Below are 17128 nucleotides of genomic sequence, written 5' to 3' on the forward strand. Positions count from 1 at the left end.
ACATTATTACATTAAATAATTACATTATTATCTTATTAAAATATTTTATTTTATTATTATTTTAAATTATTTCATTTTATTTTTTATACATTATTACATTACATTATTACATTACTATCTTATTTAAGTATTTTATTTTATTTCATTTATTTTTTAAATACACTATTACATATTGTCTTATTAAAATATTTTATTTAATTATTTTTTCAAATTATTTCATTAAATTTTTTAAATACATTATTACATTAAATAATTACATTATTATTTTATTAAAATATTTTATTTTATTATTATTTTAAATTATTTCGTTTTATTTTTTATACATTATTACATTACATTATTACATTATTATCTTATTAAAATATTTTATTTTATTATTATTTCATTTATTTTTTAAATACATTATTACATTACATAATTATTATCTTATTAAAATATTTTATTTTATTTCAAGTAAATGCATCAATGTTAACCAGTATATATAAGAGATAAGACAACTGCAATAAGACAATTGCATAAAAAGTATTGTGGTCGGACTGATTATAAAATCCATTAATTTTATTAGTACTATAACATGCAAAAAATACGCTTACATTAACCAAACTGAATCTATCTTCAATTCACACACATAAACCTCACATTTAGGCCTAAATATAGTTTGATTACTGTGATCTGCATTATTATGTGATGTAATAAAAAGGCTCCACACGGGCCACTGTGAGCATCAGCATTGGTTGCCTTGGTTACGGGGGCCCTTAAGCCAGGTGAGAGCATGTCATGGTAAATTAGGAGACCCTCTTTGAAGTTTCTTTCATGAGAAGAAACAAAGGCAGAGGAAACAAAAAAAGCTCAAACCATTCGTTGTGTTTGATATTTTATTATCTGAATATAAAGAATAAATAACAGTTCATCTTAATTTACAGGATAAATCGTCTCCGGCCGTCACAGCATGTGAGACTTTAAAAAAAAATTAAAAATCCACAATAAATTTTGAGGTCGTCGAATCTGTGTGGGAAAAAAAACCTTATAGACATCTCAGACAGCTCCATTCTCTGCAATATAAATACAACCCAATATTTTCCACAATTACAGTAGACTCTGGATATTACTACACATAATACTGGCTAGATCATTACATGATGGCACGACATATACAGACAATACATTCCTACACATGATAGTGCATACACAAACGAAAGGGAACACTTGCATGACAGATATTAATATAAAACACAACGCTGAGTCATCAGTTATCAAATCTGAATGTGTGAGCTATTGATCTGCACAGCATTGTGTTTAGATGAACATTGCCTTATTATTTACTCTCCCTCATGTGGTCTTATGTTGAACACCAAAAGAAGATATTTTGAAGAATGCTGCTGGCACTTCGATAAAAAAAAAATAGTATGGAAGTCAATAGGAGCCGATCACCAGCATTCTTCGAATTATCTTCTTTTGGGTTTAACAGATAAAACTCCAACGGGTTTTTAGCAAGTAAACAATGACAGAATTTAAATATGTCTGAAAATAATGTTTAAATGATCTAAAATTAATATAAAGTGTTTCCAAAACACAAAATAAAAGCTTTTCTTAACAAATCCAGAGATTTGTATAAATAATGTTCTCTTTTTTTATAAAGTTCTTCCAGAAATGTGAATTTTAAATATGAGATATATTTTGTACAGTCGTGTCTCCATAATTTAAGTCCAGCAACATGCATTAATGTGCTTCACATCAGAGTCCAGAACCATATCAGGAGCTCTATTATGGGTTTTCTGAATGAGCGGCCAGTTCACCCATTTACTTCCATTGTAAAAAATAAATACTATGGAAGTGAATGGGTGCCAGCTATCAACATTTCTCAAATTATCTTCTTTTGTGCTCAACAGAAGAAACTCAAACCTGTTTAAAACAACAAAATTAAAATCTTTAATCTCTTTAAATGACTTAAAGTTAATATAAAGTGTTTCCAAAACACAAAATAAAAGTGTTCATAACTTAAATCCAGAGATTTGTTTTATAAAAGATGTTCATGTCTGAATTCTCTTCTTTAGAAAGTTCTTCCAGCAATGTGGATTTTACAAATATGAGATACATTTTGTACAGTCATGTCTCCATAATTTAAGTCCAGCGATATGCATTAATACGCTTCACATCAGAGTCCAGAAACGCATCAGGAGTTCAATATTATAATGTTTTTTATTTCTGCTGGTCAGTTCGCGCATGAGCATTTGCACTCTGTGATGATGGGATACTGCACCGGTATCCACGCGCACTTGAGTGCGCCTCTCCTCGCCACGCATCTCCAGCGCAGCAGCGTGATGTGTGTTGATTTGGCCGGTTTGCACACCATGCCCTCCGGCACCGAGCATGAGCGCTTGGTGTAGCAGCTCCCCGCGCGCACGAACCGCGGCCAAAAGCGCGAGCCCAGGTCATTCCAGGCGTACAGCACCGGGCAGAACGAGTAGGACCACAGCCACATCTGCAGCCGCCGCTTCAGCTTCTTGCTGGCTTTGCGCTTTTTGCCCCACGGCGCGTCAAAGTCCAGGTTCTTGATGTCTTTGGGCATCATCCCGGCGAGGTTCAGCTGGAGCTCCTGCTCGTCCAGGTCCTCGTTCCCCGCGTAGCGGTCCTGAGGAGGACCGACCGACAGAAAGCGGCTGTCAAAGTCCCCGAGCGCGCTCCTCAGCTCGGTCTCGTTTAGATCCTTCTCCCGCGGATCGTAGAGCGGGTCCGGGTCCTCCTTCAGCTCCAGCAGGGGTAAAGTGTCACTCGGGATGGGTCTGAGCAGGTAATAGTGCTGGCACTGTGCGAAGGAGAGCAGCAGCAAGTACGCGGACAGCAAACACCGCGGGAAATCCATCCTTTTGAAATCTTCATCCAAAAGCGAGATCGGAGATTAAACGCGGGATTTATCCGTGCGTAATTCCGTGCATATCTGATGTCGAGGTGTGGTAAATGCGTGGGAATCGTGAGAAAGCATCACGATTGAAGGAGCCCCGCGTCTGAGTGTTTTTTGGGAATGCCTGACTCTCACGCGCGCGCCTCTGATTTATACACGCGCGCCCCTGTGATGCAATACACTTCTCTCGCTTTTTCTTTTTTCTCAATGTGAGTTTGTTTGCAGGAGATTCCCCGACACTTCCTTTCAGACTCAGATGAGCAGGAGGAGGAGGCGTGGCTGCAGGCGCTCGGCGTTTGACGCCCCCTGTCGGACAGTTTTCTAACTGATGTCCAGAGGCGATGTTTTTTTGTGGTGTCTTTAAATTTTCACAACTTAAATCCAGAGATGTGTGTTTAATAAAAGTTTATGAAAAAAAGTGTCAGAAATCACTTTTTTATTAAAATCTTGAGAAATGTGAGTTTAAAAAAAAAATTGACACCAACTTTAGGTTTGTATAGCACCTTCCCAAATAGGGTTACATTACCCAATGCACTGGGTTAAATCATTTATCCCAATGCATTGGGTCATTTTGATTAAATGTTATTTTCTCCATTCTGGGATTACTATTACTATTCCTACTATGAATTCCTAATTATGGCATTAAATAAATGAATGTCTCCGCTGGGTCCTAAAGGTTAGAATCCGGGAGCGCAGAGATGAACACGGGAGGTGGAGAAAGGGATTTAGTATTGATCGGCTTTAAAGCTCTCAGTATCAATAATTAAAAACACGACATGGAGAGGTCATTTAATAAAAGATATAACAATATCATTGTATTAAAGCCTTAATAAACTTTAGAAAGCAAAAACAACATTATAAATGCATATTATTACAGCTGTTCTGTGTCAGTCAAATCAGTTGACTGTTGAAACCCAAAACTGTAACCCAACTGGTTGAGTTGTTATATAAATAACCTAATAAAGGTTAAAAATAACCCAACAAAGCACCAACCAATTTGTTTAACTCAACAATTGGGTTAAACAAATAACTCAAGGTTTTTTAGAGTGTACAGTCATGTCTCCGTAAGTCCAGTGATATGCATTAATAAGCAATGGGTGCCAATGGGAGTCAATGGGTGCCAGCTACATTGTAAAAGACGCAGGGTTTATGCTGGAAACACATTTTTGGGTTAATTGTGCAGGGTCAAAACTGCTAAGTTGTCTCGGGTATAGGGCTGTGCAATTAATCGGAAAACCGATTTCGATTTAAATTTTGGCTTCTAACAATTATGAAAAACCATTAATCGGTATAAGCGATTATTGCATCATATACTGGCCCCTTCTGTTGCTCTTAAAAGCGCAAAAGACCGCATGATTCTGAGTGTGTGTGCGGCACACACACACAGTCAGAAGCATGTGGTTAGCATTCCGTCTTATTCGCACACTGAGCTGTGCCGAGCGCACACACCTTAAGTCATCTTAATGTGAGCGTTTAATGGTCAAATAGGTGTCAAAACGTGGAGTTTAGTAATTATTCATATTAACCCTCATTTGAGTAATAAACAAAGAGTTGAAAATCAAAAGACACGTGAAAGAGAAACCATTAAAGTGACCGTGCGCAATATCCCTGATGCCACCTGTTTTTATGATTATTAATCAAACAAAAGGAGAAGCTAAACTGTTTGGCTTAAAAGTGTTTTTCTTACAGTGAAGATGCTTAAAGCTCAGTTTATTTCATATTTTTATACTATTGTATTTATTTCGCATTCCTTTGCAGGGTGGAAAAGAAATATATATATAAATATATATATATAGTTGCAGATGCAGACAATCAAAAAATATATAAGGGGGCTAATATTATTGACCTTAAAATGGGTTTCAAAATATTTAAACCTGCTTTTATTCTAGCCAAAATAAAACAAATAAGCCTTTCTCCAGAAGAAAAAAAATATTAAAGGAAATACTGTTAAAATTAAAAAAAAAAAAAAATCTCAGGAGCGTTAATATTTTGACTTAAAAATAATAATCGTTTTGAATAATCGTGATTACAATTATGACCAAAATTATCGTGATTATGATTTTTCCCAAAATCGAGCAGCCCTACTCGGGTACTGGTTGCCCAAGCTTAGTCAACCCAACTGAAAGGACAGTAAAGGCTTCTCTCACCTTTGAACATCTGGGTTTGGTTATTTTGACCCAACTTCTTTATTAATTGTTCATTTTTCTATCTGGATTCATCACAATTTCAGATGGAGCTTGCGGCAAGCATTACAAGGTAAATAAAATGACATATACAGTGGTCTCTCACTATAAGGTTCACCTTTTGGGCCACACAGTTTAGCAGATTTTATTTACTGCAGTTTGACTTGGTTTTGTTTTTTGTTTTGCTTTGTTTTTTACAGTGCATTGAGTTCTGCGTCCTGATTGGCTGTAGACCACTGTCAATCAATCTATTCCATGTCTCCTAATCAGTACACAATGCATTCAGCTTGCTAAATTAACATAAATCTTTATTCGCTAGCAATGTAACTTTCAACAAGGATGCAAAAAGGGTTGTAACGCCCCATTCACATGGGGCGTCAGCGTCAACGCTTCCTATTCACATTGAATGGGTGATGTCAGGTGTTGCCGAACTGCATTGTGGATCCGTCGGCACCGCTTCAGAGACGTTGCTCGCTGCAGAAGTTGGGACTAGCTTAACTTATCAAGCGCCGATGGAAGTGTCAACCAATCAGATCGCTGTATGCAAATACACCAGCTAGACAGTGGCCTATTGCTGACTGAATTTCATTGGCTGACGCTGTTATGACGATCGCTTCAGCCCCAACTTCAGACACACCTTCAGTCAAGCGTTGACGCTGAAGCCCCATGTAAATGGTGCGTATCTGTCCTCAGCAAGACCATTGTAAAGGAGACTATCGTTATTTGCATTTTCCAAACCGTCACAACGTTTTCTGGTATAGGGGTGTGTTAATATGTTCTACAATGCTGCACTGAACTCAACAACAAGTTCAATGTATCCAGTTTAATTTGCAACCGTGTTTCCTTCAATCAATCTGTCCATCATTCCTCCCATCCTCATGATATGAGTTCAGACATCTGAACATCTCTGAATAAACCCAGTATACAGTAGATGAGCCCACATTATCTCTGTCTGCTTGGCACTTGGAGAAGCACAAACACACAAGTGTGCTGCTGAGGCTGTGGGGAATAAAGCCATAAAACACTCCGTCTAGAGTCATCCAAAATGAACATCTCCCACCAAGCCGGCGCGGCGGAATGCAGCTCGAGACTGACAAACACAGAGGAGCTGCATGGAAGAAGTGAGCTGTGCATAAAGCAGACGCGCAGAGAAATACATCTCTGTTTCTGTGTGAATGAGCTAATTCACACTTCTGCTGGAGAGACGGAGAGAGCGAGAGAGAGACACAGAGAGAGAGAGAGAGAGAGAGAGCTGAATCAGACAGCAGAAGCAGACACTATTGTCAGCACTCACAAAACACTGAACACACCTGTGCACTGCACCCTGCTTCATTAGAAAACACTTAATAATAACTATTCAGACTCACAAGACCTGTAATTAATTTATTACAATCAACAACTCAATCAATAATTCATAACAATAATAAAAATGAACAATTAATCCATCCGTCTATCCATCCATCTGTCTGTCCACCTATATCCATCCTTCTGTCTATCGATATTTCTATCCGTCTGTTCATTTATCCATCCATCCATTCATTCATCCATCCATGCAACTGTCTGTCAATCCAGCTATCCTTCTGTCTATTGATATCCAACCGTCCTTCTGTCCATCTATATATTTCCATGGGTCTGTTCATCCATCTATCCATCTATCTGTCTGTCTGTCTGTCTGTCTGTCTGTCCGTCCGTCCGTCCGTCCGTCCGTCCGTCCGTCCGTCCGTCCGTCCGTCCGTCCGTCCGTCTGTCTGTCAATCCTGCTAACTATCTGTTTGTCCATTCATCCTTCTCTTCATCTTTTCTATTTATCCATCCATCCATCTAGCTGGTTTATCCATCCATCAATAAATTCAACTGTCTGCCCATCCATCCATCCATCCATCCATCCATCCATCTATATACATCCAGTCGTCTGTCAATCTATATATCCATCCCATGTATCTTTTCAATCCATCCATCCATCCATCCATCATCAATATTAATTTATCCATATTTTCTATCTATCCATCCATCTCCTTCCATCTATCCATAATTTCTATCAATCCATCCATATTTTCTATTCATTCATCCTTCCATCTGTTCATCTATTTATCCATCCATCCATTTCTCTATATATCTATCTAAGCCATCAATCCATATATCCATATTTCTATTTATCTATCTATATTCCAACTTTCCATTTTTCCATCCATCCATCTATCTATCTGTTTATTTATCTATCCATCCATCTGTCCATCTAAATATCCATCCATCCATCCATCCATCCATCCATCAATCCATATTTTCTATCCATCCATTTATCCATCAATCCACCTTTCTATCCATCTGTTCATCTATTTATCATCCATCCATTTCTCTATATGTCAACCTTTTCAAGCCATCAATCAATCCATCCATATTTCTATTTATCGATCGATATTCCAACTTTCCATTTTTCCATCCATCCATCTATCCATCCATTCGTTTATATACCTATTAATCCATCTGTCCATCTATATATCCATCCATACATCTTTCCTACTCCATCCATCCATCCATCTTTCTATCCGTCTGTTACTCTATTTATCCATCCATCCATCCATTTCTCTATCTATCATCTATCCATCTTTTCGAGCCATAAATCCATCCATTCATATTTCTATTTATCTATCTATATTTCATCCATCCATCCATCCATCTATCCAATTATCTATCCATCAGGTCAAAATATACATCCATCTGGTCAATCCATCCATTCATCTATCCAGTATATCTATCTATCCATCCATCAATTTGTATGATCTATCCATCCATCTGTCTGGTCTATCCATCCATCCCTCCATTCCACACAGGACTCACTCACCTGCTCGAAAAACCCAAAAAGAGTTTGTGGAGTGTGGAAAGATCAGCATTTGTCTTTGGTTAACCTCACTGTCTGTCACATAAACTGACTTGATTCTCTCCAGGAGTTTAATCACAGTCAAAATACATAAATGCTGATGCATCCACCCGTCATATTCAGAGATATCGGAGTGTTTTCATTTCAACTCCTGCTAATGCTTTTGTCATCCACTGCTGCTCTCGGCTCATGGTGGGTTTTGTCATGTCATGAAACACACCAGAACCCTTCAGTTACAGAAACTTTATACACAGCTACTAGAACACACACACACACACACACACACACACACACACACACACACACACACACACACACACACACACACACACACACACACACACACACACACACACACACACACACACACACACTTATAGAGAACAAAAGGAGGAAAGAAATCTTCAGAAAATCTTACACAATGGAATTAAACACTGAATGCATCTAAAACACACACAATTAGAGCATAGAGTGTAAGAATAACAGTTTCAAATGAAGAAAACTACAAAAGTTAAAGTTAAAACTAATATAAATAATTATAATAAAGTTTGTGTGGGCCAAAATTCTAATTTAAATAAATAAATCATATTAATATTTAGAAAAAAAAAAAACTTCTAGCAATCCTATAGAACTACAATTTTTGTTACATAACCGTAATAATAACTGTAAATTGACTTTCCCAGAATTCCCTGCATGGCACATCACTTTTTATGCACTTGGTTGACATTAATATGGATCTTTTTAGTTGTTTTCCCATCAGTTATGTACATTAGAGATTTATGTTACATCTAATGTTGATAAACAATGTTTATTTCATGACTTTAATTTTATGCATGTTACCATACTGGTGTTTAGTAGCTGTGTGAATGACACTGAGCACCTTCTATATGCTGATACTCTTTTCTGCTTGTGGGAAAAGTTGATTGTGATGAGCATTGGCTCATTTGGTAACTTCATCACCACCTTCTTCATGTGGGTGTGCTAACGTGTCTAACTGTGAAACAAAAGATGTGTAAATGTTGATCATTCAAAATACAGACATATTACCTCTATAAATTAATAAAATACGGTAATTTACCGTAAAAATGAAAAATTACTTTTAAGGTTTGTTCTGTGTTTTTAACGGTAAAGTACTGGCAACCACAGCTGCCATTTTTTACCATAAATTTTACGGAATTATTTTTTACAGTATATATATATATATATATATATATATATATATATATATATATATATATATATATATATATATATATATATATATATATATATATATAATACATTTCTAGAAGACTGATCTTGTGTAAAAAATAAAAATAAAAAACAATTTCCACCAATGCCGTCGAATAATTGTTTAAAATAAACAAAAAAATCATATTCTATAGAATAAACTTTTTTCACTGATGAAATTAAAGAAAGCAAAAACAGCTTTTAAAATATGTATCTCTTTGTATTAATAACATTTGAATGGCCTCAGATTCCCAAATAAATATTAAAATGTTTAGTTAAAGTAGGAACTGCTTTTCCATAGTATAAATCCAATTTGAATCGCCAAACAATGCTGAACAACATGTATTTTATCAATTATATTTCAATATTTAAGAAAATACCAATCCCAGCAATTCTAAAAAAATGACACTTGTAAATATAACAAACACACTTTACATTACACTTATGAAACTTACACTAATACAGTAACAAAAGTGAGTACACCCCTCCTACTTCTGCAAATATTTATTTATAACTTTTCATAGGACAACACTGCAGAAATGACTCTTTGACACAATGAAAAGTAGTCAGTGTAAAGTGTGTATAGCAGTGTAAATGTATTGTCCTCTCAAAATAACTACAAATACAGCCAATAATAACTGAACCATTGGCAACAAAAGTGAGAACACCCCTAAGTGAAAATGTCAAAATTGAGTACAATTAGTCATTTTTCTTCCCCTGTTTCATGTAATTCATAAGTGTTACACTGTCTCGGGTATTCACAGATAGCAGGTGAGTTAAATTTAGTATAAAAGCTCTTCCACTCTCTCAACCAGGCCACTGAAAGTTCAACATGGCACCTCATGGCAAACAAATCACATTAAGCCAATTATATATAAAAAAAAGAAAACTAACAGAAAAGCGCAGACGAGTGGGATAATGGCATCTGCTGGTTCAGAAGCATGATTATAAGCAGAAGCATAGGAAATAAATGACATCAGTACATAATAACCTGTTATGACTATTAGTAGGGGTGTGACGATTTATCGTTGTACGATTTATTGCGATGCAAAAATGTCTCAATATGCAGCGTGGCGTTATGACGATTTGATTACGATATGACGTCCGTTTTCTCTTATTAGTTGAGCTGTTTGCACGTGAGCTACATTCCACCTGCTGTCGCACGTGAGTTCAGATTGCAGCAGCAGTAATGTTAGCAGACCAAGATGAGTGGAGCTGAAATGGAGGATGGCCCATCCTCTCAAAATCAGACGTCTGGCAACATTTCGGTTGAACAGTCATTGCTTTAGACTCGTCCGCTTTTTGACACGCATACTGGGTCAAACATCCTAAGTTTTAAAGTCTTCACAGTGAATAACATACTTTGCACAGCGACAGGGATACCTCCTAATGGTGTTGAAAGAGTCACATACTGTATTTATAAGGTACAATTCACCCTAAAATATCATTCTGTCTTCATATAATGTTCCCGCCGCAAAATCACACATGACGTGAGCTGACCGTGAGCTGTTACTACAGAGGGCGGACTTTGATAGACGCGCGCGTATGGCAAGCCGTTTTAGCATTTAAACCTTTGTTCTGACTATCCATAAATATATTTAGAGATATCTCTAATTATATTTTGACAAGTCATAATTATAATTCGACTAGTCAGAAAGAAAATTAGAGATATCTGCAATTACAATTCTATCGAAATCAGTACGAAATCAGATTCTAGATATCTGCAAATATATTATGACTAGTCATATTCCTCCATTGACTTCCATTGAAAAATATTTGCAGATATCTCTAAATGAGTTTTGACTAGTCACAATTGTAATTAGAGATATCTCTAAATGAATTTAATTAAATAAGAATTAAATACCTGGAAATGTGGATTTTTTTTTTTTTTTTGCACACACAAAAAACGCAAGTGACCAAGCAAAGCCTTAAGCTCTTACTGTTAAATTCAATTGAATAGAAAGCTTTTTTTTTTTGAACCTTTACTTAAATTGTTTCTTAAATTTGTCTCTGTCATTTCAATAATATTTTTAAGAAGTTTTTAAATTGTTTTATTTTCCAGAGACAGGCCTGTTTAATTTATTTTCTTAAAGAAGGTTCAGTTTAACAAGTTGAAACAAAAGAAATACATAAAAAATAGTTTACTTGGTAAAATTTGCATTTCAGTTTAATTTTCAATTTTTATTCCAATTATCGTGATACACATCAAATCGTGAACATTATATCGTGATACACATCATATCGTGAGCTGAGTGTATCGTTACACCCCTAACTATTACTGAACCGATACCAAATTGTCCGAATTGTTTATATATATATTAAGCGTGTAACGATACGCGTATTCGCATTGAACATAATAACCGTTCGGTACAAGACTTTCAGTTCGGTACGCATTACAAACCGAACAATTTGATTCAGACTACCATCTAAAAAGATAAAAGAGAATAAGTACAAAATATAATGTTTCAAGTGCAACAATGCTCAACATGGCATCCCAAATGACGTGGCAGACAACATGCTACCTTCCTGCTGTCATGTTAAACAGTAGACCATCGCTTTTAAACTCAGAATATCACTTTATTATGCACTCGTTAGCAATCTTTCTGACTTCTGTGTCAACCTGCTCGTGCTGGCTCCGCCCCCGTTGCCCCAGCAACCCTGGCCCCGACACAGAACAGCCAATCTCAATAACCTGTTCACATATCACCACAGGCACACACCCGTCCATGTCCAAACACTACTCTAGTCAGGCAGGCGCTACACTAGCTCGCAAAATGGTAACGTTAATGTAGGCAAATGCATAGAGACTCCTGGATGCACGCAAACGAATGATAATCTTCCGGAAATCGCGCGTCAAAAATAGATTGAAACTCCATATAAAACTAAGTTGTTCTTTTATTTTTATTTGTTAAACTACTACAATATTAGATTTATTTTTTTATAGGAAGCTTTTTGGTTTTAAGTATAAAGAAGGATTAGTTTTATTTGCTGCAAAGCAGAAACCCCAGAAGTATAGCTTTATTTCGGTTTAAAGTAAAATAAAAAAAAAACAAGATCATACTTTTATGATGTTAGTTTTAATTCATTAAAAAAAATTAAATCAGAGAAATCCTCTGGCTTTTTTTTCTTTTTCTTTATCGAAAGCATACCAAACCATGACACCTCTGTGTCGTATCAAACCGAACCCTGATTTTTGTGAACGGTTACACCCCTAATATATATATATATATATATATATATATATATATATATATATATATATATATATATATATATATATATATATATACACACAATTTATTTATTTATTTTTTATATTTCCTATGCTATAGAATAATGATTTTGTGCAATACTATTGAATAAAATAAAATCCACAGTTGGAAGATCACATCTGTCTGTGGCTTCATTGTCTGTTTTTGTTCCCACAATCCTCTATGCTTGTTAAGGACACAAACACACACGTGCAAAACTTGCCGCTATGATGCTAGAGCATTGCTATGTTTCTCAGCTTGTCAAAGATCGTCTCCACTTCAGACACAGCTGCTCAATCTGTGGTCCAGCAGGTGAAAATTCTGAAATGTGATCTTCAGGGACCAGTCTAGCCAACACTAACTCTCGTAAGGGCAACAGCAATATTGATGCTTTTAATTAGGCGTACTCCACTAATTAGAGGTCTGTGGCTTGTTCACACCATTTATCTCCTCAATCCCAGTTTCCACAATCAGGACTAATTAAGGCCACATTTCTGAACACATTTGTATTTAAAGTGGTTATTATGTTTAAACTGTGGGTTTAAGCTCATTTAGCCATTTTATAATGCTTCGGTTAATTTGTTAAAATGCTGGTTAACCTACAATGTTTTTATTGGTATTTTTTTAATTGTTCTCATTTAGCATCATAAACAAGCCTGCGAAAATGTAGCTGTCAGCTGTGCAAGCGGCAGCTATTTGTTACATCTAACACAGCTCATGAAATGACTTATTGCTATTAGGATGACATGCAAATGATAAGTTATATATCAATATAAATGTGGGGGGGGGGGAGGGGGGGGCGATGGATCGTAAAGTTTGTCGGCCATCGGCGTTGGACGATGGCATTGTCTATCGGCACAACCCTAGAACACACTAACAAATGATCACACAAACAAACACACTAGCGAACATACAAATGAACACACTTGCGAACAAACACACCTACGAAAAAAGTCACTTATGAACAAACACACTTACGTTTTCCCCAGGTTTCCCGGTTTCCTGCCACCATCCAAAAACATGCAACTTAAGTTAATTGACTAATCCAAATCGGCACCATAGGCATGCTCCGAGTAAATAGTTGTCTCTTAAGAGCAATCACTATCTGTTAATTAGTTACTACAGCAGAGGAGTTCTTGAGATCTACCTGAGCTCAAACTCCCCTCTCGCCTTGCAACGGGAGGGAGCCTTGGGCTCGAGGATCTTATGAGCTCAGGGCTCTCTCCCAGGACAGCATGCCAAAGTAGCTTATAATTAATCATCAGCTAAGCGTCAACTCTTGAAATGATGTAAAAGTAGTCAAAACTAATATAAAATAACAGTGTTGCTTCTTTTTCCTGTAACAACAGCATGGCAGATAACAGTGAATTTAATTAATATTATCATTATTATTATTACCACTACTACTATTTATTATGGAATAATTTATTTTCTTATTAATTTTTATTTTGTTCCAATAACCAAATCTTCTTAAATCTCTTTATTAATTGTTTGACACAAAATAAGATGAAATTTTTTTTTTTTTAGAAATTAATAATTAATAATATAACTAATTTCTTGTGGAAAACCTAATGCGGCCCAGCCTCACCCAGACTCCAGCAACCCCCAGTTAAATTGAGTTTGAGACCCCTGCTTTAAATAGTCCATGCAATTTTAAGCTTTCAAAAAATGTTTGCTTGTGGTACACATTGTGTTAAGCTATATTTTTTTTTCGATTGTCTATAGAACAAATCATTATACAATCATTTGCCTAATTAGTCTAACTTGCCTAATTAACCCAGTTAAGCCTTTAAATGTCACTAACTCGTATCCTGAAAAATATCTACTCAAATGTTCTGTGCTGTCATCACTAGGGGTGTCAAAATGAATCGTTTCTTCGGTGCACTGCGATGCAGACGCAGACAATTCGGTATCGGTTCAGTAATAATCCTAACCGGTTATTACTGACGTCATTTATCTCATATGCGCTCTGTCGCGAGGAAGGCGATCGCGAGTATTTACAACGCTCTAACTACTTAAAACTCATGAACTGTGCACAATTTCACTGTGTGTGTTTGCTGGATCAGTCTTTCACTGACATATACAACAAAAGCCCTATTTCACTGAGATCGAGAGAATGAAAGTACTCCATCTCTCTCTCTCTCTCTCTCTCTCTCTCACTAACACACACACTGGCCCATTTGACCTGCTGGTGTGGCTTTTCTTCTCCTCTCGGCTGTTTTACAGCGTTACTTCTGGATAAAGAAATGAGCGCGTGTCTGCAGAGTTTTCTCCACCGTGTCTATCATACATCAGCTGTGAGATCGCCGCTGCCGCTCAGTGTCACTCATCTGTGAAGAGCGCAGCACGCAAGAGCCAATCGCAACCGTTTTTGTTGAGGGTGTGACCAATCAAAGAGGTGTAAGAGAACTAGACAAGGATCAGAAATTGAGCTGGATATTTATATTTGTTTATATTATTTGCTAAATGCTCGTTTTGTTTAAAGTTACAGTTTATATATCTGACTGTTTGTATTAAATGACAAAATTGTATTACAAATAATATATAAATATAAATATATCCAAACATTTTAATACAAGAACTGCTGCTGTGAAGAAAATATAAAACTGTGTATGAAAAGCACCGTCAATGCACCGTGATGCACCGAAATATCGAATTGAACCGAATCGATGGAATGATAACCGTAACCGAACCGTGAGACTAGTGTCGGTTTACAGCTCTAGTCATCATGGCAAAGATAAAAAAATCTTCTTTCCGTTAAACAGAAATCAAAGGAAAAATATACAGCGGGACTTATGATTCCAACTTTAAATGTACATCCATAACCTTGACATGTCCACATGTATCAGTAACATAGTTGTTATAAACAGATAAAGCCTGTGTAAAAGCGCATTACTATTAAACATTCAACTTAATTTATTAGGTTGGAGTGAATACCTCGGCCAAATTATCTAAAAAAGTACAATTTTAACTTTCTGAGCAAAATTCTATCTATGCAAAAACTCCACAGACAAGAACGAAGCCAGTGAAAACAGGCCCATCTGATCGCCACCTTAACCCGCTGGGGAATGTTTTGGGTTTTTCGCTATAAAATAAAACCATCCAAGGCATTTAAGAGGCCCGTCTTCTGCGGTTCCCATGAGGCTCTGAGACAGCAGCGTTCTCACACACTGATCCTCTCTCGGCCCATAAACTCTCATTTAAACGCACACTGTGTCAAAACAAGCTAATTAAGCAAATCGCACTTTAAATCTGCGCACGCTGTGGAGGAATTACACTGTTTAAAGACTGTTTCACAGGCCATTATTAGAAAGAGAAAACTGTGTGGAACAGCTAAGAGCCGCTTTCACATGTCTACAAATGAAACAGTAGCAAGAGCAAATCTGCAATGTTTTCATATTTTAGAGGCCCGCTCGGCTAGACTATTCAACAGCGTCTTTCGTTTAGAGCACTTAATTCCAATCATCTTACCCCACTCTGAAATATTGTACACAATCCCAGCTCCCAAAACCAGAATACCAAACAAAACACCACACGAAAAATTACCAGATATCTCTAGAAAAAAAGAAAGAAAACATTGTGCATTTCTGAGTGTGCCTCACACAGGTGAGTGGGCTTGACAAACCACCAGTAAAAACAATCCTTCATCTCTCTATATGGACTAGACTCTTACCACCTGTAAATATCTCTAGAAAAAAACATTAGACATTTATGAGTGTGTATCACACGTGAGTGAGCTTAATAACACACCTGTAGAAAGCATACTCAGCTACACTGTAAAAAGTGATTAGTTACTTAAAGTGAGAAAACCAATTGCCTTTAAAGCAACAAGTAGACTTTACAAAAATAAAGTACTGTAAGCAAACCCATTGTAACTTGGAACTGTTAAGTGGACTTTATTTGTATAATTATGCTAGCTGTACTCATTTTTTTTTTTTAATCAAGCTTAAATAGTCTGACACTGTAAAAGTGGATTTCCTTTTTACAGTGTCAGACTATTTTTGCACATCTGTTTTCAAATAATTACTGTAATAATTACAATATTATATATTTGGTGCTTCATTAATCCTAGGGTTGGGCAATGTTGACCAATTTGGCATCGTATGATGTCTAATGTGAAACATTGTGATGGACGATGCCATCGTCGTCGTAGGCGGGGGATGGGGGTGGTTGTTAAATATCAATTAATTCATAACAAATTAGTTAATTGTAGCCTACCGTTTTCAATACCTGACCCATATGGTCTTTGCTTTACCCATAACCAAACCATAAATAAATAAAGTTACAAACAAATGACCACCTGTCAATCAGTTTTTTTTCCGTTCTAATGGCTACTTGTATACACACACACACACACACACACACACACACATATATATATATATATATATATATATATATATATATATATATATATATATATATATATATATATATATATATATATATATAAATTCAAGATAATTTTCTAATATATGAATGAAAAACAGAGTTTTATTCAACTGAAAATTAAAAAAATAAATAAATAAATCACAAAATGCAACAACTTAGGTGTTTTTTTACTGTAATGAATGGACTTTTATTTCTATTTCAATGAATTATATGCTGTAAAGGACATGCAAACACTCCCAAATATGTAGCTATAAACTCTACTGACTAACATCACATAAGAAATCAAACTCCT

General features: G+C 36.0%; 1 protein-coding gene and 1 long non-coding RNA gene across 3 annotated transcripts in view; both read right to left on the reverse strand.

Annotated features, from left to right (window-relative positions):
- The window catches only part of LOC147845504 (uncharacterized), a 150682-nt gene that overhangs the window by 62197 nt on the left and 71357 nt on the right, over positions 1-17128 (reverse strand). The window lies entirely within an intron of this gene.
- nog1 (noggin 1) lies at positions 862-3004 on the reverse strand. Its single transcript, NM_130983.2, is given in 1 exon segment — positions 862-3004. A coding segment is annotated over 1 exon segment (651 nt). The 5' UTR covers positions 2864-3004; the 3' UTR covers positions 862-2212.

Source organism: Danio rerio, chromosome 3 (genome assembly GCF_052040795.2).
Source record: "Danio rerio strain M-AB ecotype USA chromosome 3, GRCz13ab, whole genome shotgun sequence".
NCBI classification, from domain to species: domain Eukaryota; kingdom Metazoa; phylum Chordata; class Actinopteri; order Cypriniformes; family Danionidae; genus Danio; species Danio rerio.